This window comes from Gavia stellata, chromosome 31, assembly GCF_030936135.1.
Source record: "Gavia stellata isolate bGavSte3 chromosome 31, bGavSte3.hap2, whole genome shotgun sequence".
Classification (NCBI taxonomy): Eukaryota; Metazoa; Chordata; class Aves; order Gaviiformes; family Gaviidae; genus Gavia; species Gavia stellata.
In genome coordinates, this window is record NC_082624.1 from 3327618 (window position 1) to 3350207 (window position 22590).

General features: G+C 41.3%; 3 protein-coding genes across 4 annotated transcripts in view; 2 read left to right on the top strand and 1 right to left on the bottom strand.

The window, feature by feature from the left end:
- Positions 1 to 162: 162 nt before the first annotated feature.
- Positions 163 to 8948, top strand: KCTD9 (potassium channel tetramerization domain containing 9). 2 transcript variants are annotated; one of them, XM_059831452.1, is made up of 12 exons: positions 163 to 210; positions 1109 to 1230; positions 1898 to 1941; positions 2121 to 2217; positions 2708 to 2766; positions 3378 to 3506; positions 4157 to 4224; positions 4327 to 4422; positions 4848 to 4997; positions 5379 to 5484; positions 5755 to 5888; positions 6702 to 8948. In XM_059831452.1, the coding sequence occupies exons 1-12, from the start codon at positions 163 to 165 to the stop codon at positions 6816 to 6818; spliced, it is 1170 nt and encodes a 389-aa protein (XP_059687435.1). In that variant the 3' UTR covers positions 6819 to 8948. The 2 variants fall into 2 exon arrangements, with proteins under 2 accessions (XP_059687435.1, XP_059687436.1); XM_059831453.1 differs by lacking the exon at positions 3378 to 3506.
- Positions 8949 to 12290: 3342 nt separating this feature from the next.
- GNRH1 (gonadotropin releasing hormone 1) lies at positions 12291 to 15266 on the top strand. The gene is made up of 3 exons (XM_009808019.2): positions 12291 to 12431; positions 13118 to 13213; positions 15225 to 15266. Exons 1-3 carry the CDS (start codon positions 12291 to 12293, stop codon positions 15264 to 15266), a joined length of 279 nt encoding a protein of 92 aa, XP_009806321.1.
- A 6917-nt stretch (positions 15267 to 22183) lies between these two features.
- The window catches only part of DOCK5 (dedicator of cytokinesis 5), a 79822-nt gene continuing 79415 nt past the window's right edge, over positions 22184 to 22590 (bottom strand). Inside the window, exon 52 of the mRNA XM_059831392.1 lies at positions 22184 to 22285. Coding sequence (XP_059687375.1) covers positions 22184 to 22285 — 102 coding nt within the window. The remainder of the gene's footprint in view (positions 22286 to 22590) is intronic.

Below are 22590 nucleotides of genomic sequence, written 5' to 3' on the forward strand. Positions count from 1 at the left end.
CCGCCCAACCCGCCCACCCGTCCTTGCCCCGTCACTCCGGCGGAGCGCGTTTCTTATTGGATAGCGGGCTCGGCGCGGCGCGGCCGCGATTGGCCGCCGCTCATGTCGGTCAGCGATCGCTGCCTTCCGGGTTCGGCAGGAGGAGCGGGCTGCCGCCGCAGCATGAGGCGGGTCACGCTGTTCGTTAACGGCAGCCCCCGGAACGGGAAGGTGAGGGGCGGGGAGGGGGGGTCGGGCCCTCGGCGGGGTCCCGCCGCCCGCGGGGAGGTGCCGGCCGCCGCGAGCCCGCTTCCTGAGTAATTCCTCCTCCCTTTCCCTCGCCTCAGTCGCCGGGGCGGCAGCCGCTGGCAGGGGCGGGCGGTGGTGCCCGTCTTTCGGCTCTCGCCGCTGCGGGACGGGGCCGCCGCGCCGCGGGAGGGGCTCCCGCCTCTGGTGCGGCGCGAGGGAGAAGCCCTGGGCCGCCCCTCAGGGCCGCGGTGCCCGCGGCTGCGGCAGAGGAGCCTGGCGGCTCCCGCCGCCCCCTCCCCGGACTCGGTGGTGTCTGCTGGGGCCTACTCCGTGTGCTGCGAGCGTCGGCTCTGCGCGCGTGCTGGAAACCTGCGCGGCGATGTCTCGGAAGTGGGAACAGTTCGGTTCCTAGGCCCGACCCGTGCGCAGGCAGCGTAGGAAGAGGCCCTGCGATGCGGTTCTGCTGAGCGCTGTCCGTGATCCCCGGTTTTTCCCATCCACATCTCTGGAGTGAAGGGAGTTAATGTAGTTTAATCCTTGCTTTTAGAGAGGTGAATTCGGGAGAGACTTGGAAAGAACAAATAGCAGTATTTCTTTAGAGAAATAAATAATTGAATCATAATATTCTTACAGTACCAACACTCATTCTTTCCCTGCTGCCGCCGCCTCAGTACGTTGAGTTGGCGAGAGACATGCAAGTCACCCCGTTTTAAGGCAGCTACGTTTCTAACATCAAAGCCGGTCTGTTTGTTTCCTTTTTTTAGTAAAGATCCATACATACCTTCCTGCCGCTGTAGGAAGATATTGACAGCCCTGGTAATAAGTCTGAAATGGCAGAAACGATGTGAACACAGTGCCTGTAGCTACCTCTCTTCCGCAGGTTGTGGCTGTGTACGGGACTTTATCAGATTTGCTGTCTGTGGCTAGTAATAAGCTTGGAATAAAAGCGACCAGTGTTTACAATGGAAAAGGTGGACTCATTGATGATATCGCTTTGATTAGGTAAGGTTTATCCAATAAAAGTCAAATCACGGATGCGGATTAAGAGACTTACTAGCCTATTAATCCTCTCACCTTAATCAATAACCAGCGCTTTCCTTAAAAACAAATATTATCATTTCCAGCCAGTATGCCCAAAGGTGCTTTCATGCCCCAAGGAAAAAGTAATACTGTCTTTTGAACTTCAAAGCATTTCTATCTTGATGCATCAGCACTTGATACAAGCTGCATTTTATGCCTTTCATCACCCTCCTGTGTTGATTCACAGTGCAGTCTGTGTACCGGGAAAATCCCACTATTCTAGTCAGCACCTGGATGAGGCTTTTTTGAAAAGGAGACAACTCTAGCATTGCTTTGGCTTCCACCAAATACTCCCAGAGTGGGGAGAAAAGCAACTATTTTGTAAAACTAAACTGGTCGAGTAGCAAGTGATCCCTGCCTGGTTGATAGAGATGGCATCTCTAGTGAAGTCAGTCGTATTACAATCCACTGGAACCTGCAAAATTAAGATAAAAAAATCAGCTACTGAAGTTATAACTAATGGCAACTGATTATCATTTACCTGAAACTAAGCAGGAGGGGTTCCCACTGTCACTTAGATGAACAAAAAATTACGATTAATTTTTTTTTTTCTTTCTCCTCCTCTTCCCCTTGCCCCTTCCCCTTTCAGGGATGATGATGTTTTGTTTGTCTGTGAAGGGGAACCATTCATTGGTAAGTCTCTGTAATTCTTATGTTTAATCTTCTGTTTAATGGAAAGAGGGTTTGTTTTGCTTTAATGTAAATCTAAAATTTTATTTTCTGGTGTTTTCAGAAGATACCTCTTACCATATGGAGGATTCAGAAATAGTCATCATTTTTCTAATAATTACTGTGTGTTTCCATCTGTCTAGATCCCCAGACTGATGGCAGACCTCATGAAGAACTAACAGGGTCACACACAGATTGGTTAACACTCAATGTTGGAGGCCGATACTTCACCACTACACGGTAAAAATGCAGCTAGTTGGTTTTGTTCTTAAAGGACTTGATTTTAGTAAAGTAGTTGGTAGCGTACATTCAGTTGGTGAGGCTTCAGATGCTCTTGCAAAAGAGCTAGAAAAATAACTTACTATGGAGTAGGAGATCTGATTTCTGCAACTTTCTTTGTATTTCATATTTGTTACCACAATTTTGCAACAAATTAATTCTTAAACAGTTTACATATGAAGTAAAACTGTCAAAAAGCCTGAACAGGCCTGGATTTATCCTTGCAATATTTCAGTTAACTAAGTGCTTTGTATTTAAAATACCTTTACGATACCTCAGGTCAGAAATGTATTTTGTTATCACACTATATGAAATTAAATCAGTACAGTGTTTTAGCTGTTGGAATGCATATCACACACCGAGGGCAGAAAATACGCTCCAACCAACAAGTTTGTCTCTTGAGGAGAACATTCCATTGTAAAAATAAAATTGCGCTGCCTTTGTTTTCTAGGAGCACTTTGGTTAATAAAGAACCTGACAGTATGTTGGCCCACATGTTTAAAGATAAAGGTTAGTATATTGAAAAAAACTTCATTTTTTAAGCTAACAAATTAGCAAAGTAGGCAAAAGGCACTATCAAGTTGAGATTCTTGTTCATATGTTAAAATATCAAAAGTATGATAAAGTATCAAAGCAGAATGTATAATAATTTTTTTTGTCATTGTTCATTTCTCCGTTGCCCATGTAATGCTTATCGTCTCACAAACTGAAAATATAACTTCCATCTATAGTTAATATTTTGGGGTCTTTTTTTGTTTGTTTGATTTTGGATTCTCATCTTATTGTTGCATCTTGCTCAGTTTTGTCAACAGAATCAATAAGCAAACATTGTACGAGACGGCCTTTAGGAAATGGGGGCAGACTGAAACCTTAGTGCTGCTTTTATTCTAGCAATGATTCTTATGTATGTGATAAAATGTTGTAGCTAGTTATAGCAGAAGTGAGTTCGTTTTAAGGTGATTTCCCCCTGCCCCCTCATTTTCCTTCCTTTTCTCTAAGAAACGCCCTTTCAAGTGGAATGTTTCATAATCCAGTGCCCTTTGGTAGTAGAAATCTGAAACTGAAGCAAATGCTCTTCTATTAATATATCAAATTTAATTATATATATGTTGTGGAAACAGATGCTTGGGGAAATAAGCAAGATCATAGAGGAGCATTCCTAATTGACCGCAGTCCAGAGTATTTTGAGCCAATTTTGAACTATTTGCGTCACGGACAGCTCATTGTAAATGATGGCATTAATTTGCTAGGTAGGTATTACCTGTATGACATCTCCTAAATTATTACTCTTTAGAAGTTAAACTTTGCCCTCAGGTAAACACGATAGAGTCAGTGGGACTTTTGAATGCGCATCTAAATGTTTGGGATTTTTCTTCCGTGAATTTATTCTCAAGCATTGCAATTCCACATGCTTGGTTTAATGAAGATGTACTGTTTAAACTTATTTATCTTGAGAGCATTAATAATTCTCCCTACTGGATTAGTATCTGGCTGTAATTCTGGATTTGGTGTCTTTAACCTAATACTGGTATTGGAAACATCTTTTCTGAGTTACTTTTTTCCTTTTAGCTGCAAGCAGGCTCGCTTTTCCTCTATCCAGTTACATCTAATATAATGTACGTGCTTGTCAGTTTTATTAGTTTATGCATTTCCTCGGGACTTCTTAAACTTCCAACAAGTGGTCTATTCATCTTTGTTAGCATAGGTAAAATGTATAGAAGGTGTCACAGGTAGGGAAAGCCAGTTGGATTGATGCTCCTCCAATCGCAAGGATGGATTAACCCAAACCTTCTGGCATGCTCTTGGTGCGGCTATACACTGCCTTCTCCAGTAAGGGGAGAATAGTGCCCTCTTGTTTAACGACTCCCTGTAAATAACAAATACTGCTTTGTTTTGTTAGGTGTTTTGGAAGAAGCCAGGTTTTTTGGTATCGATTCACTAATTGAACATCTAGAAATAGCTATTAAGGTAACTTGTTTTCTTTAATACATGACTGCGCATGTCCTATTCTTCCAGGCAATATATAATTTAGTCCTGTCCGTATTAGCTTTTAAACAACTCTCTCAACAGAATTCACAGCCAGCTGAGGATCATTCTCCTATATCTCGGAAGGAGTTTGTCCGATTCCTGCTGGCAACCCCAACTAAGTCTGAGCTGCGATGTCAGGTGCGAAAATGCAGACTTTGTCTTGATCTGTAGTGTCGGTGTCTGGTGAAATATCCTGCAGCATCATGTGACAACATGAAATTCAAACATGTGCTTCCCCCCCTCGCTGTTTAATTGAGTTTTGATTCCAAGCTGTGGCAGAGTGACCTTAACGTGAAATTCAAGCGTACTGTTTGGGCTTCATTCCTTCTTTAGGTTGAAGGTTTCCCAGAGGAGCAATTTGTTAAGCAATTCTATTTAAATGTAAAATGCGCTAGCATAACCAAGGGCAATGCTTGATAGCTTTGCGTTTACATTTCATTAGTCTTGTGTGTATATGTGTGTATCTGCGTATATTTATATATACATGATTCTCTTAACTGTTTGGTGTTCAGAGCTACACCTCATCTTCTGTAACTTTTTGGGGTTTATTGTTTTGGTTTTAGGGTCTCAATTTCAGTGGAGCAGACCTTTCACGTCTAGATCTTCGATACATCAACTTCAAGATGGCTAACCTAAGCCGTTGCAACCTAGCACATGCCAACCTGTGCTGTGCAAACCTTGAAAGAGCTGATCTCTCTGGATCAGTGCTTGATGTAAGCATTGCTGTGTCTTGGAAAGTCTGGGCTGTCATTCAGTTATTTTAAGGGAAGAGGAATTGGAACAAGCAGATAAGTGTAAAACATGTAGTTCTTCACTATTTTCTGCAATTGTTCTAGTCAGATGACTTCAAAAGCTTTTTGAAGCTATCATCTTAAGTAAAAAGAAAAAAAGGGCAGTGGGTGACAATTATCTGCCTTCCTGATGATAGAGAAGTAATAGTATAGCAAGTTCTTACACTTCCTCACAGTAACAAGGCTGTTCTGCTTAAATAGGATTCACTTCCAAAACAGAAATTAAAACTATACTCTGATCATTTTTGGTATTGTTCATCTTCGCACTTTTATGAATCTCACGGACATGTCTATCTCTATCAGTGTGCAAACCTTCAAGGGGTAAAGATGCTGTGTTCCAACGCAGAAGGGGCATCTCTAAAAGGGTGCAATTTTGAAGATCCATCAGGCCTTAAAGCTAATTTGGAAGGTAAGAAGTGTTTGCCTGTTAGGCACTCTGTGAAAACTGAACCCTGTGTTTGTAAATCTGTATGGCATGTGAAAGGTTTAGCTGTGGTTTGTACAATCCATGTTTTCAGGAGAAGAGGCCACAAATACCGGACTAAGTATATGTCCATATAACCATTGAATTCCAAGTTCTACCTTGGCCTCTACCAATTTACATGGCTCTGAGGAAGCATTGTTCTGGAGCTATTGTGTTTCTGACTTTTTCCTCATAAAACTACTCTCTGTGTTTCAGGTGCTAACCTGAAAGGTGTTGACATGGAAGGCAGTCAAATGACAGGAATTAATCTAAGAGTTGCAACGCTGAAAAATGCAAAACTAAAAAACTGTAATCTTAGAGGAGCAACTTTGGCAGGAACTGATTTGGAAGTGAGTTATGATTTATTTTACATACTAACTAGTCAACTGATAAAATTTTTGAGATTGCTGGCTTTTGGGTGGGTTCTCCAGCTTCAAACTAGACAGAGTGCACTAGTCTTTTTTTCAGTCTTAGCGAGCTATGGTTGATCTAGGGAATCATATCTCGTTCTAGCCTCAGTTTGGAAGATGAGTCTAAAATCTTGGATTTGCCAGCACCTCAAAGCCACAGGAATGGCTTGTATCATCTCAAAAGTAATGCATGGAAATACTGCTAAACTTAACTCTTAGCATGCGATCATGCCATCACATACGAACTGAAGAGAAATGCAGTTGCCTGGGGTTGTGGGGTTTGGGGTTTTTTTTTTTGATCCTGGGACATAATTTATAGACTAATGATGGAGTCTTACCTGACTGGTGGCACGCGATACACTGCTGTCTCTATTAGTTAGAAAGACAAACTAGCTCATTTTGCAAGCTGTGTACATGGCTGTTCTTTCTTGAGTACTAGAGAAGTATTCAGAGTAATGTCTGGTGAGATTGCAAGAGGCAGCTTCTTTCTAGCTTTGTTCAGCAACTCCTGGAAGGTAAGTTGATATAAAGAGTGTTAAGTAACAACTTAAAAATAAATCCAGCTGTTACTGCAATAAGGAACTACTGTCTTACAAGAAGTAACTAAAACTCTAAACTAGAGTGATAGACTAGAAGTTTACACTGAAATTTATGGAAGTATATGTGGTTTCTGTCCAAATGTAGTTAAGGTAAAGTTTTGAACTAAGTTCTGGGCGTACTCAGTTAACATTTACTCTTTCTTTTACCCTTTAGAATTGTGATCTATCAGGTTGTGATCTACAAGAAGCTAATTTGAGGGGATCTAATGTGAAAGGAGCTATCTTTGAAGAGATGCTGACACCTTTGCACATGTCTCAGAGCGTCAGATAGGGAAGAGAATACGCCGAAGAGGAAGGAATCAAACCATTTATTGTGACCTTCTTCACCTCCTCCCCTCATTAAGTTACAAGTAATGGTTATTAGACAACTTACATTTGCAGTAGTGCCTAAGTAAACTCTTCGTTGATCACTTTTTGGGGAGGGAGCTTTGGTTTCAGAGGTAGAACCAGACACTGTTTCTACCTTTGTGAACAGTGAGGAAGGGGGCTGGTTGCAGAACCAGAATGTGGAACGGGTTTGGGGGGGAATTAAATAGATTCATTGTTTAGCATTGCCTCACTTTGGAATGCATTTTAATTTATAAAGCACAATATATGCAATTCTATTTATTAAATCTGTAGCTGCAATATGAATAGAAAATGTTATTCATGTATAGTAGCAACAAAGGTCAGGTTTACAGTTAGACTAGTGTATTTACAGTTAGTTTCTTCATTCATGCACAGTGTATTAAATGACAGATGTGGCTTAGACAATGTCCACAGGATGTTTTCAGGTACTCTCTTCTTCTGGGGTGAAAACAGTAATTTAACTGTCATCTTAGGTAATATATTGCCTTGTAGTAGTTTGAATGCAGGTATAGAACAGCTTTATCATCTTCTAAAATGTGCAGTGGAAGCTGCTTCCTGCTGAAGAGATCTGCATAGACAGCCAATTTAGTTAAAACTGAAACATCCCTGTTCAGAAATTGGATGGTTTATTTAATCCTTTCCAAATTAGTGTGACATTGCACTATCAATCACAGCTGGTAAGAAAAATTCTCTTGCTTTCATATGTCTTAACCCCTCCAAGCTGGAGTACCTGTAGTTTTTTCATTCTTTGTGGGGAATTAAATGTCAATAGGAAAATACAGTACTGTCACCAAAGTAGAGATGAGCATCGGGGCCACAGCACGTGCTTCGTCCTCCCGTCACTACTCCAGCATATGAATAAATGGCACCTGTTTCCCCTCAATGTACTATGCAAATACTCTCGTACACTGAATCCTTGAAAGCGTGGACATGATCCTTGTCCCAGCCCGATCTTAGTATCCCACCTTGGGCTTGCTTAAAGTGGCTGTAAAAGCATCTTGCATAGGGCCCAGTGCCCTTTCCACAACTGCTTTACCTGTGAGCAAATAGGGCACTGCGTGACTTGTGTAGTGCAGAAAGCCTCACAGCATCTCTTTAAGTAGTGGTGCACTTCATCTAATAAGCTGTTTCCACTGTAGTATCAGTCTAGTTCTCATCTAACAAGACATTTATTTTATACACAATCAAAAAGCACATGAAGAAATTATACCAAAAAAAGGGTGCATCAAGAACTCTTACCTCAGATGCTTACTTAAAACACCCCAAAGTTAAAACTAACCTTGAATCTAAGAAAATACAGCTATTACTGGAAGTCAAGCAGCAATGTATCCTAAATCTTACAGAACTGACACTGTTAGCAGTGGTTTCAGTTCCACAGTTACTTGCAGTGCAGATTTCCAGTTCTCTGAACAGAAGTCTTCTTGTCTCAGTAGTTGTTATGAAAATGCTGCTTTGCCGTCAGTCTAGAAAGATTAGTTCAGGACCAGTATACAATTTGTTTGGGGGGATTTGCAGGATTCTCCCTTATTTCCAAGTTGTATTGACTCAGGCGTATGACATGAACTTCCGGGACTCAAATCCCACAGCCATGTGGTTCAGGATTGGGATTTTATTTCCTCCAGATTCCCAGGCCTCTTGATCTGGCTCTAGGACAACACCTATAGATTCAAGGGAAATATTTCAGCGTGATTTTGGAGTCCTTTCTCCCATCATCGCTTTCATTGAGAGTGATGTATATGTTGCAGTAGAAGAAGATTCCTAGGGCTAGAGAAATAAATAAATTATTTTTCTTTATCATATTTTGTAGCTGGCAGAAGTTAAATACTGTATGGAAAAATCTATTTTCATAATCACTGTGTATAAAATATATTTGAACTTTCACTGAAGCACTATGTTTTGAATAATCACAGCATGTGGCATCATTCATTCACAGATGAATTTAAGGTACCTCTTTTGCTATGACAAAGCTGTACGAATAGCCCAAAGTGGCCTATTCAGAAATTGCAGGTTCCAGCCTAATTTAAATTGCATTAATAAAAGTGTGAAATATAAGTGTCTTGGTTGTCTTAATTTAAAAAAATAATCTCCATCTTATCTAACTTCTATGGGAAGGACAGCAAGTTAGAAGAGAACGCAGTTTTTGATAGCTCCTTGTATACAAACTGAAAACTACTGTAGCTAGAGTTGGTTTTGCCCTTCGTGAGACCTTGACTGTCACCTTTGCCTGGACTTGGATGTAACCAGTGATTTCTGAAATGTACTACTTAGTGTAAACTGGGAATTATCCACGCTTCAGTACTTACTTCATGAGAAGACTGAGTTTTAGATGTCTTTACTTCTGCACAGGCAATTTGCACTATGGCGGAAAGCAAAAGAATTTTTGCTTTCATACATAAAGCTTACCTGCTAGAAAAACAAGTGTACCTTGTGTTGTGGGGATTGCTGCCATGTTTCCGATACCTTCAGTTTGAGAACTTTCATGGGGTTTTTTGGACTTGTCATTCATCTGCAACATTTTTCAGCTTTTCTTTGTCCCCGCCCTTCATATTTGCTTAATAAAATAGTTGGAGTCAGAAGTCATTAACCACAATTTACATAGGTATGTGCGCTATTTAAAACACTCTTTCCATGTTAGAGATTATCATCGCACAGCACAAGCAGCTAAACTTCCTTAATAAGGAAATGCTGAAGCACAGAAAAAACCTGTCCTTGACTTTGGTCTATAAAGTGCTCATGATTTCAGTCTAATAAACTCTGGCACAATGGTGCTAATACAAATACAACACATTTACATAAGTGCTGTAGAGCACCCTGAGAAAATTGGAAAAAGATCTAGTTCTTTCTTCAGTTTCCCACCTCCGGTACGTGTCTTTGGGTTAGCAATGCTATCTAAAAAGCCTAAGAGACTCAGTAGGTTAGGATATGCCTTTCCGACACTTCTGATAAAAGAGAGGTCTTGATTCTTGGAATGGGAATCCACAAACCCGTTTTTTCCTAAGAAGTCCTTGACTTCCATGTAGGTACTTAACAGCATTGGCAGGTATTAAGATTTCTCTCCCCGGAACAGAAAAACAAGTGCCCTTGAAGGTCTGGGAGCTCTTCTGAGAAGCCTACATCACCCGTACTCCAGTGTCTGAAAACTAAAGAGCGGCCACCTGATAAGAACCCAGCTTCGCACCTGGACTGTTTTGAGAGCACAAAGCCGGCACCCACCCGAGGGCCTGGACTGAAGCACTCCCAGACCCTGGGCCAGGCTTCCATTCAGACTCTGCCTCCACCAAAATCAGAGTAGTTTGTTGGTTTCCATTACACAGGGCCTTAAAAGCATTTGTGGGCAAACAAAAACAGCTGTAATCATTGTTTTAACCTCCCAAGTCCTTTATGTATGTAACTTACAACTGCGGGCTAGAGTTTAAGAGAAGACACGGACCAGACCCCTAACCAGGGCAGTTACGTGCCCCTTCTGACGTGCTTTGGCCGGTCAGCTTTGTAGCTCTAACAAACCTGTGGAGAAGCATAGCCGTTGAAAGATGTTAAGGGTAGGCTGCCATTAGACTGAGCTTAAAATGGTGGGTTAATAAGAGGCACAATTATTGGGCTAAGCTGGCCCTCTTCCCTCTTTAAATGTCATCCCTCAGGATGAGCAAACTCTTCTGTTTATCTTTAAATAACCTTAATTTTTACTAGGCTCATCAGGGAAGGAAGGAGTCTTAAAACACTGGTACAGGAAAATCTCACTTCTGAAGTGATGTGCCTACGCTGAAGTAACATTTCTCCCACTGAAACAAACTATTTTCACAGCTTGATCCATTTATCAGCTGAAGTTAAATGATGGCTACTCTTGCCATGAGGAGGAGGAGCATTAGAGCAGGAAGAATTACTCTTTGCTAGAGTCACTAAATCCTCCTTAAATTACTTATCAAATTACTTTTAATCCATTCATCTCAAAGAGGTCATGGGAGCAGGAAGAGAGGATGTTTGAAGAACACTAAACATAATACATTCAGTTGCACATCAAACACTGCACAGCAAGTCAAAATAGCTGCCAGGTGGATAAAAAAAATTAGTTTTCTGCAGTCAAAATTACTGAATTTAACTCCTGCATGCAAATAGCTACCAACCCCTTTATAAAACTGCAGTGCATAAACTCTCAACAATGAAGAGCTCTCAAAGTACGTCAATGCATACATTTACACACACATACATAAAACACAAAACAATGTAAGTGTCTGGGAGTCCTGTTCATGAACGAGATCCCATCGTGACAATGAAGAGGGCCCCCCCCAGCACATTTACAACCTAATACACATGTCCATTTGAGCAGTTTAATACTACTTTGCATTTCATAGAGCAAAGAATATCAAGGCACTTTAAATTAAACATTAAGGAGGAGAACTTTCAAAGGAGCATGCAAACTGCTCTGTGCAATCATAGGCTCTTGTTCATGCACCAAAGGACTGTTTCCTTCATGCCTGATATACAGCGACTAAGCTGAATTCCGCCTCCATTTCAACTCCCGTAAGCGCCTCCCAAGAAATTCAAACTCACCCCCGGACTTTTACTTAAAAATTAGAAGCCACTGAAAGAAAAGATTGTGTATTTTCCACAGGGCAACAGCAGTCAGCTAGATTTGAATGTCAGATTTATAGCCTCTTAAAAGAAAGGCTGTTACTTTTATGGCTCTTAGAGAAAACAGCTGAATTTAATAGCTACATCAGGGGTGTTCCAATTATGTGCTTTACTTCTGCTGCATTACAGCAATTTTAAGAACAAAATTGCAGCCTGTGAGATAGAATCGGATAAAGTTACCTGCTGCGAAAGGTTTAGTGATGGGGCGGTTGTATATAAAAAGTGAGATGACAAGCACACTCGCAGGACATTTTCAAACAGAGAAGAGTTGGAGTTACACTGCAGCCTCTCTCAGCAAGCAGGTAATGTGCTTGAACGACATACTGGATTCCCTTTTTACTTATTCAGGGCTTACAGATGCTTGTATTAGAAGAAACTTGCATTAGAAGAGACTGTAAAGAGCGCTTTTTAAGGAGCAGGGACATTAGAACAGAAACCAGCTAAACTGAGCACAGCTGTCAAATATCAGCAGGGACTTTCACGGTACCTTTGAGGTCCAGACATTCCTAAAACTCTGAAAGGGTGGTCAAAAATCCTAATTTAGATCTTTTTCCAAATTTTTCAGATGTTAAATCTCTATATAATGAGCTAATCCACACTTTGAGAGGCTCAAAATCCAGCTGTGGCTTACACATAGGCACAATGCCACTGGGGCACAGCAGATCAAAACTGCAGATCCAGAAATACAACATTTTCATAATTCTGTTAGACAGAAATGGAGCTGTAATGTCATTATGATCAGAAGGATGTTTTGTCCTCTCACAGGATGGAGAAGTCCAGGAAGATCTTTGTCAGCGTCCTCCTGTTTGTCATGTCTGTGGAAATCTGCTGGGCTCAACACTGGTCTTATGGCCTCCAACCAGGAGGAAAAAGGAACGCCGAAAACCTGGTAGAATCATTTCAAGAGGTAGGTTCTAGACTGTAAGACAACCCTGCTGCTTTAGCTAGGGTCCCTTATCTGTAAAGGATGCAAGCAAAAAAGAAGTGACATAGGCTTTGCTGTATATGTGTGTATCTCTGTCTCTTTCCCCCCAAACATACATACATATATACACATGTATTTTTTTAAGTAGTAATTGGAAATTAATCGGCATTAGGGTAAGATGACATTTGACAGCCTTGCATAAAGAACAGCGCTGTCTATTCCAGACAGAGAGCTTGGGCAGGCTGCTCTAAAGGAGAGATGGAAGTTTAAGTTCCAGGTTAAACCCGATTTTATCTTCTGCCTAAATTTCAGCCAATATTCTGATGGGGTGTTTTATGACAACATTCATCCACTTCACCGACAATGTGGCAATGGGCAGCTGTCAGGTGGTAACCGATGAGATGGTAAGCACTTAAATGACAAAGCAGATGTGGAAGGTTCTGTCCACCAGTGGTTTTCCCATCCTTTCTAACACTTCATGTGTAGTCCCTCGTAAAATCAGGATGCTCGAACCGCTGTTAAGTTTGCTGTAGCACAAGCACAGCACCTGGGAAAGAGGTGAATTTAAATTGTGCAGTGGAACAGTTTCATCTTCATCTGTAACTAGGGTAGAGTTGCTTTAGCAGAAACATCTCCCTTCACAAAGGCTGTATCCCTTCCCAATTCAGATTGCAAATGAAATGGAAAAATTAGGGGAAGTGCAGAAGACCGAATGCCCAGGCTCCTATCAGCGTTCCAGGTTCAGTGACCTGAAGGAAGCCATGGTAAGTAACATGTTTTTTCTTTTATCACTATGGGAAAATCAGGAGACTGGTCCGGGCTGGGAAAGTACATGGAGGGAAGAGAAAAAAGGTGGTGGAAAAGGAAGAGGCAGCATGTTAAGTTTAGTTCACATGTGGCCATACCGGCTCTGCTCTTCTTATCTGCATCATTCTCAAGTACTTCAGAGTTACAGTCCTAGGGCAGGACTACATTATTCTTATGTTCCTGCTGTAGCAACGTCCTTACCCACTAAATTAAAACCAAAATAAAGTCAAACACATTCTACCTTAATACAAATCTATGCAGCATTCACAGATGCTTAACTTCAAAGGCGCACTTTGCCAGCTGAAGGATCAAGCCATATGGAAGCTGCTGCTCCCAAGGTCCCTAGACTGGGAAATGTGTTTGCCATTAGATGCTCTAATGCAATGACAGCAGAGACTTCACATACAAACTAACTGCCATAGAAAAGAATACTCTCAAGCAAAAAAGTGCTCTTTAATTAATATAGCAACACCTTGATCAGGCCAGATGGTCACCACTTTCTGGGAAGTGTCTCTGAGCTGTCCTAAAAGTTGAAACACTCAATCTCTACTTCATTTTTCAAGCCAAGACCAAAAGTTTCTAGTACACACTCCAGCCTTTCCCTGAGGAACCTGGCCTGAATAAAGGCTCAAACTCAGTAACAGTAATGCAGACAGGTCAGAGTCTGACTTCCACTGGATTTTCATGCAGAAACTACCTAAAATCCAGGGGTTTTTTTAGGTCATCTTTAATCCTATTTGTACTGAACATAAAATGGAATCTTTGTCCATGACTCTGGCTTCCAAAGGCACTACTTGCAGAAAGAAGAGCCAGCAACAGTAACTTAAATGTTCAGGCGTGTTTACTGCAAGAGACTATGTTAGGCAGGAAAAGATACTGGAATAATTATCAGGATAGTTGAAATGAGTCTATGATACTTCTTGCTCACTGAGGGAAACTTGGCCTTTCTTTGCAGAGCTGAAGACACACACCCCCCCCCCCCAATCAGACCCTTAGGTTTGCTCAGAAACTGCTGGAAATCTTGCGCACACATGTAAAAACTTCTAAGCCTCTGCATCAAACACTTAGTTTGCATGTCTTATTCCCGTAGCATAGTCTGAACTATGTCACCTTCTTACTTCTAGCTGCTTAATGACATTGAAAACAAATTAAACTTTTTCCAGATGCAGCTCTTCCAATGTAACACATTCCTGGAGTTGCTACAGGAATATTATGCAATGAAAGGGGAGGTGTCTGGAAATGGTCCACCCCATGGAAAAACTTTGCAAATTATCTTCATCGTTGCCTGGAGAAGCTGTTAGTGAGCACAAACAAAAATATACCTACCTAAGATAGAAAAGGGAAAAAAATAACATATTCAGAGAGCACATCTATCCAAAACACAGGCTTTCAACTCAGAGGTAACAACATAAATAAATACTCAAGCAGAAGACCTGATCCAGCAGGATGTGACACAGGAACACGGGTTCCATTTGAGTAGTACTAAGGGACGCAGGGAACAGTAACAGGGCAACTGTGCCGCTCTAATGACCCTGTAATACTTTTGCAAGCACAGCTTTCCTGCCTCTGGTGTCTTGGCCAACTGCTTAAGCTCGCAGAGACATCCTACATACTGACGCTTTGTGCAAGTTCATGCTTCTTGTCCTAAACTGCTGTCAAAGTATAGCGTTCAACAGCTGTTGGGTTGCACTCCGAGAACCGCTGCAGTGGTGGACCCGTTAACAGATGTAAAGTTGGTCATGCACTTTGGGATGAAAAGGGCCATTATGAGTGTCAGTTACATTACATTGTATGATCAGATCCATGCGCAGGTGGCAGAGAGATCATGTCGGGTCAGATTTATGTCATTCTAATCCTCCTTCCAATGGAGACCACAATATGAGTATTTTAGCATCTGACCAGGCTTTAAAATTCCACCATCAAAGTTATTTCTTCTCTGTAAAAAAAGTATATGATGTGTGTTTACAGGAAAGTCCAATCGAAGGAGAAGCTAGACGAAAGAAAATTTAAACCCACAAAGCCAAATGGAGCAACGGACCCAGAATAAAATTTCAAAGCTATGTTAGAAACAACTCCTCTTCAGACGGCCTCTGCTTAGATTGCATTATGTGAATAAATACTCTGAAGTTGCATTTAAATAGCAGAAGATAATTGTTGTGTAGATTACTAGCTTATAGTAAAAGAGAACATGTTCTAGTCCAGTGGCAGGGACTCAGCAGCACAGGGTCTACTTTGCATCCTGCAATGAAAACTTGGATGTGACAACTTTTGTTTCACACCTACAGACAACGCCCGGACAAAGGCACTGTCCGATCTCACTGATCTCTGGATAAAACGGTAACACAACTTTGTTAAAAATCAAGAATAAACTTACTGTTGGAATGTAATTCCACTCGCACTTCAGTAGTCCATGTATGAAAGACTTTTCTAAGCTCTTTTTTTACTGGTTCACTCATAAAAACTACATTTATTTTAAAAAGGTATTTACAAACTTTACAATAGTTAATGCATTTTTAAAAACATGAAAATTTGTACACCTTGCTTTACAGACTTATTGAATCATACGTCATTTACCCAGAGGGATGCAGACTCCCTTTCCAAAGCTTAGCTCCTACTCTTCAGAGCCACTTTAAAAGCCGTATTTTTTGCTGATGCAATTGCCGAGGACTAAAAGAGAGAGAAAGAAGGTATTTGCAAGTCTGCAGAGGTGGGGTTTATAACTAAACCATCACATCCAGGATCTCAAAACACTCACAAAACCATGTTACACAACATCCATATTCTCCTGAATTCAAGACAAACATGTCCCAAGGTTTATCACGTCCTTAAACCTTTATAATACCAACAATGGAAAAACAACATCAATTAATACACCATGCATATTGGGGCTGAATGTCAGAGCTGCTGAGGACTTACATCTCTCTTTAAAAAATGCAAAAACTGCAGACCATCTACGTGAAAAGCAAGTCCAAAGTATGCAGTCATGCACATCCAGGGATTTCAATGAGAGCCTTAAATCAGAAGAGTCAGGCCAATACAGAACGAAGGGATGCTTTCCACCTTTTGTTAAGCTCCTCTATACATCTTTGTGTACTCTCTGTAGTGCCCACGCACACTGTCCTAAAGGTGCTTTAACGTTAATAGGAGCGGAATTAGGTGACTTCACGTGCTTTTGAAAAAGCCACTCTCCTGCCATGCAATCAATGAAATCACATTATTTGTTTACTTTTTCTTTCTGATGCAGTCCTAGGAAAAGCTCACCCTGGTCCACTAGATAATTTAGTCTGCAACAGTAAATATTAGAGAAGTTTTTAATTAAAAGAAACTATTGAAAGAAGGTAGCAGTAACGGGTTCAGGAATGTTTTCACTATAAAAAAAGATTACAGTTAAATTACAGACATCTTAAACTTATTATTTCCATTTACAATTATAAAAATAAATAAGGAGACAAAATCTGAGCCATTATCACTACAAGTCTAACTCACTGTTAATCTGTGGAACACACACTGGGCTGCATTGTGTGAAGGTTATTAGATAGATGCAGGTTCTCAAAAACCACTGCATATACATTATGGTATTTTCTGCCACTGCAGATCACAGAGCTGTTCTCACTGGAATCGGTGTCCTTTCCTAATCCAATAATCCATTGAAATGGAAAGCTGTCTGTTTCTCTCTTCCCCTGATGTGGATTAGAGCCTGTAACATTTTTAAAGGAATTTATCACAGCGTGACAAATTTTAATTAAAAGCTCCAGAAAACAAGTGTTAAGCATATTTCTCCAAAGAAAAAAAAATCCTCCAAGACTTGAAATTTAACACTAGCTTTGAACAGCATGGCTATGAAATGGGATTAGATTTTGTCTTCTCTGCGGACTGGATATTTAACTCTGAGATTTGTTTTATTCAAAACTATGAATTGGGTAGAAACACTGCTGTTTGCTTTCATTTCTGGTATGCAGAGATGACATCATTACGGACTGTTCCCCGACTCCCATTTTTAGCCCTCCAGTTTAAAAGACATTAGATGACATTTCCAAAAGCATCTAATTAACATGGAAAGATGATTCTCATTTTGAAAACTAAGTAGTGAGACCTTAAATTGTCTCTGAAAATTAAATCTCGGACCTTAAGTCAGGTAGGTAGTGTAGCAAAGAGTAGAACACTTAAAAAAATCAGGGGTCTGGTGGGATATTTCTCATGTAAGAGTGTGGGCACTTAATTAAAATCAGTCAGGCCCTGTGCTTATTCACACACTTCAATGCCCAGCTGCCTTTAAAAAACTGACAGAAGACAATGCTTTTTGCTAAAACTGGCACGAAGCCCTAAATCATTTAGGCACAGTACAGAAATTCCACCTTGTACCTCTAAGCAAACTACGCTGACTTGTATCAGCTAGGAACATAGCTCTTCACATACCACCGTCAGTAATGCATTTAAGAAGACTGAACTCCTGTTTGTGAGTTAGTTTGCCAAAAGGCAAGAAGGAGAAGCGGGAAGAGTTTACAGCACTTCAGAGTCTAGAACAAAAATAACGCTAAGAAAGAAAAAATCCCCCAATCTAAAACCCCTTTTGGCATAGAAATTTTGCCAATGAAAACGCCCAAAATATCTCGGGAAGGGAAATCTCCTCACTTTCTACTCTGTAGGCATCAGGCGTCCCTTTCCTTCCAGTTAGGGTGATGCCTCAGCTACAACAGTCTCCAACTGCCCAGACAACAAAGGCAGCAAGAAGAAAAGCCTGAACTGTGAGGACAGCGTACCAAGACAAAGTTGAAGGAACCTGCAGGGTGAGACAAGGCAATTGCAAGGCAGAACATACAAGAAGATATCATCTTCACTGCTTTTTAAGGAGCTGGCTCTATAGCAAAAGCCGAAGATCAAAATACAAATGAAAGGCCCCTTTCAGCCACTGCTCAAATAACACAAAGCACTGAAGCTTCCTCTACATCTGCCAGCACTGGGATGGGTTACAGCCACCACCCCGCTTGCTCTCCTGACTCTACGTGACTTGGGCATCTTGCTAGCTCAGGTACTAGCACCTAGGATCAGCACACAGAGAGACAGCAACTGTTCTGATTCCTAATCGCCGGCAGCTGCATGGTCCAAGGAAGGAAAGGGGGGGAGAGGATAATTAACCACTTACAAGCTAAGTACTCTGTTCATAAGCCTAGTCCATAAAACTGCAAAAAAAGCAGTCAGAAGCAAGTCTCCTCAAGTTAAAGAGCATTATGCAAAGGGTCATTAAAGATCAGCTGAAAAATTCTTCCCAAGGTCAGACTTCCTCCCATGAGGTTGTTTTGCACGGATGAGTTCCCTCCTCCATGGAAAAAAACAAACCTGCTGAATGTGAAAGGTGCATCTATGACTTAAAGTTATTAAAGCAGATCAAAAAGGTCCGGACAGAAGACTCAGAAAAGTCACTTGGAACCAAAATACCCAAATCTGATAGCTAGTTGTTTACCCACGACAGACAAACCATTAGCTGGGATTCCTGCAAAGTCTCCTTTGTTTCTGCTGACTTACCAAAGCAGTTAAAAGCAAACGTGCTCTAAAAAGGCAATGCACCTAAGAATGAGGTAACAGGCAGATGTAGAATTGGGAAAGGCACTGAATTAACAATAGGTGGTGTTCACATGTACTTTTCTACAATTCAGACCACATCCTGCTGTTCTGCCTAAAGCAAAATCCTCACCGAAGACAAAAAGTTCTTGTTCAAGTGAAGAGTTTCAGAGGGTCCTTTAGTTCCTGCGTGCAGCAGAAGGAAGACAGTGGTTACAAGAAGAGGAAGAAATGGACAAAAAATGAAAGACAAGAAAACCCTGTGGTTTTCAAGTCAAGCAGCATCTATGTCCAAGAACATAATGTGGAGCTGACAAGTCCTACAATGCACCAGAGGGAGGGGGTGAACCACAGTCAAGTTGTCCAGAAAGGTTTCAAAGATCTCCCCTGAGAAGGCAACAGCCCAGAAGACAGTTGTGCGCGCTATAGCAAACATGACTGTGGGTGTATGTGATGTGACTGCAGTCCAACTTCCAAAACGTCTCCAACTTGTTTTGTGATGTGAATCCAATATGACCCTTTGATGAAAGCAATCTGTTTTACAGAGCCATGCAGGCAGCAAAGCAAATGCAACTTCTGCAGGTTTCTTTAACTGGAGTGACACAGAAGCTGAAGGAATGTATAAGAACAAAAGAAAGTACTACTTCAGTCCGACCAAAAAACCCTAGGGTTTCGTTGGCTTTGTTTTTCCCTCAAGAAGACTTTGCTGAAAAAAACTTTCATTAGGTTTAACGAACTTCAATTTTTCAGTAAGGTAATGAAATCCATTTAAGTCATGTGAGCAGAATAACGGTGCAGTGGCCTGCAAAAAACCCAACCCAACAGTATTTGTATTTACTACTGTGAGCAACATCCTCGGCAGGGTTTTCAGTGGGTCTCCCCAACTTCTACCAAAAAATCAAAAGCTAAATGACAGTTCGGTTAACAAGCAAAATTATTTCCTGGAAGAGAGTGCCCATGTCAGAATCTTTATCGATACAGATAATAAACAAACAGGCCACAAGCTGTAACCAAACCACCGAAGTTTTGTGTACATTCAGAAATAAACTTGGATCCAAATTCCTCAGCTGCTCCCCTCTTTATGATGTGTTTTAAGAAACTCTGAACTTGCCAAAACGTTTGAACCTGAACTTTGCAGGCAAACTCCCATGTTTCCTGAGTTTCATAGTGAAAGGGAACAACAGCGAGTGATTTTTTTTTCCACCCCCCTTCCCTGGAAAATATCAGTGAAAAATAACAGCCATGAGAAGAGCTGTGTTTATGAATAGCCAGTCACACAGGCAGAATAGCATGGCAAAATATTCTGCCTGAATGTGACAAGAGACTATTTCTTACAAATCAAGAAAAACCCTATCTTCACCGGCTTTTCAGCTGCTGGGAATGTGGCACCAACCGGCAGCTGCAACTTTGGGGGGACAGATGAAGAAATTTTCAATTATGTAGCTTGAAAAGAAAACAGTGAAGTTCCTCACAATGCATTAGTTCTGGAACAGGCAGTTCAGGAAAGTCCTGCTCCACACAGCAAAAAAAGAGCTGCTGTAACTATCTTCGGAGTCATCTAGATCTTCTAAGAGTAGAACGGAGTAGAAATACACCTTGCAAGAGAATTTTAAACTAAATTGTCTTCTGTCTGCACAAACTCCCTGTAAGCCTGCTGCGGAAGAGCAAGTCCCCACCCCCGGGGCGCAGCCCTTCCAGCAGAGCTCAGAGACAAGTAGCCCTGAAAGGTGCAGAATGGATCTGCCAACGTTAGGAGTATTAATCACAAATGGTGATGTCCTGGTTTTTACCAGCAAGATTTCAGTGGCAGCTCAGGCACAGAGGAATGCTGTGTCTAAGGCCCATCTGGTCCATAAGTAACAATGATATTTGTGCTGAATTTTCGGTCACTGTGCAACTGTGAGGACAGGCTATTCTAACAGTGTGCAACAGCCTTTTTCTGCATGGATCACGTGAATTTAACAACATTAAAATGCAAAATCATGTCATTTTTTCTCTATACAAAGACTGATGCTGACATCCAGACAGAGCAGGGAAAAAATAACTAAAAGAAAAATTAAACAGATTATCCCATCCTCCAAGGAAAGAAAAGCTGCAGAGAGCTGGAGTAATCCAAGCAACAGGAAACCAGGTGGTTAATTGTCAAGTCTTTCACATGCATCCCAGACCTAAATAGCTCCTTAAAGTCTAGTGGCTGTTAAAAACCTAGATGAAGGGAGGCTATAAAACAAAGTGCAAGTACTGCTACAAATGGGTGCAGGGGGGAAAAAAAAAAAGAGGATGAGAATTATTTATATTTGTGTGAATTTGCCCAGCCCAAGTAAACATTACGGTAACTATCAGACTTTGTTTCTGAGGTCAGGATGTATAAAGAGTTTTGCACACTCCATCCTCTCAAAGTTGCTGGTACCAGTTCAGTGCTGGTATCAATGCAACTTCTATTCTTCTCACATATTCACAGGAGAGAAGCAACTTTTTACACCATATTAAAAAGCACAAAGATGAAAAGTTGTACCAACTCCCAGATGCAAGCACAAACCAAGAAGGTAACATAATTCAGGGAGGAATATCAACTGCTCCATAGTGTTAAAACCAGAATCAACAGTGAAATTGTGACAAAGTACTGGTGAACCTAAACTCTCCATTGGGAGTGAGCAACTGCCACTACTTGAGCAGAGATGGTGTAATGCAGAACGTCTGCACTTTGTCTGAAATGCATATGATGACTAGCAGAAAAAAAGACTTCTTATTCTGCTAACAATGCTCAGGTCTCTGCCTGCAATCAAGAATCTTAGGAGACTGCACATCATACACCGGCACCTGACATCTCAGGAGCCGACATTTCACAACTTAGGAATGGCTGCGATCTGTTTCGCTTCATGTGAATCAGGGCTCGGCTACGCTACAGGGGCAGAAGGAGGGATCGGTGCGTAAGTACAGCTGTAAAGCTGTGATGAACTTACGTGAAAATACTGTAGGACACATCTCATACTGGTGTGGCTTACCTTGTTTCAAACACTGGTGCAAATCACTACTGTGACAGATTTACACTAGAAATGAGCTGCTGAAATTGCATCAGTGAAAAAACTCGGGACAGAAAACACTAAGACAGACAAGAATTCCAGTAAGGCGACTTCTCCTGCTATGTGATTAGTGTCTCAGTACTGGAAAGGTAAACCAGAGGTTAGGGAATACAGTCACAATAACAGTTCCTTTTGGTATTTCCCAAAGAAAATTCCAAGGGGAGTGAATGGAATGGCAGGTGAGATCGCTAGAGTCTTTAGCGTCAGAGAGCCCCAGCATGTCAGTAAAAAGAAAGCAGCCATTTCACTCTAGGCGCTTGCTGTTACACCAGCAAGTGATGATCCTCACTGCAATCCTTGCTCTGAAGAGACAACGCTGGGTTTTCTAGTTTTCGGAGGTGGAGGGGGAGGTTTGGCTTCACGTCTGCTGGGCAGTGGTGGAGCAACCTGAGAAGACAAAACAAAAAACACACAGAAAAATAATCCATTACTGGTTAGTTAAGACATTTTGCTTTACCAAACAAGAAATCCAAAAGGTTCTGTACTACTTGATGTTTCTTTCAGGACCAAATCTTTGAATTCAGCCTCTCAGTACTATAAGCAATCAATGACAGGGGCAAACAAGGACACACCCCCAGGAGATAAGAGAAGCAGGTATGTTTTAGTTGCTAGAAGACGCTTTACTTGCAGATATACTTTAGTTGCTTCCAACCTGCAGCCTGACTTAGAGCCATTTGTCCCTCTCTCCCACC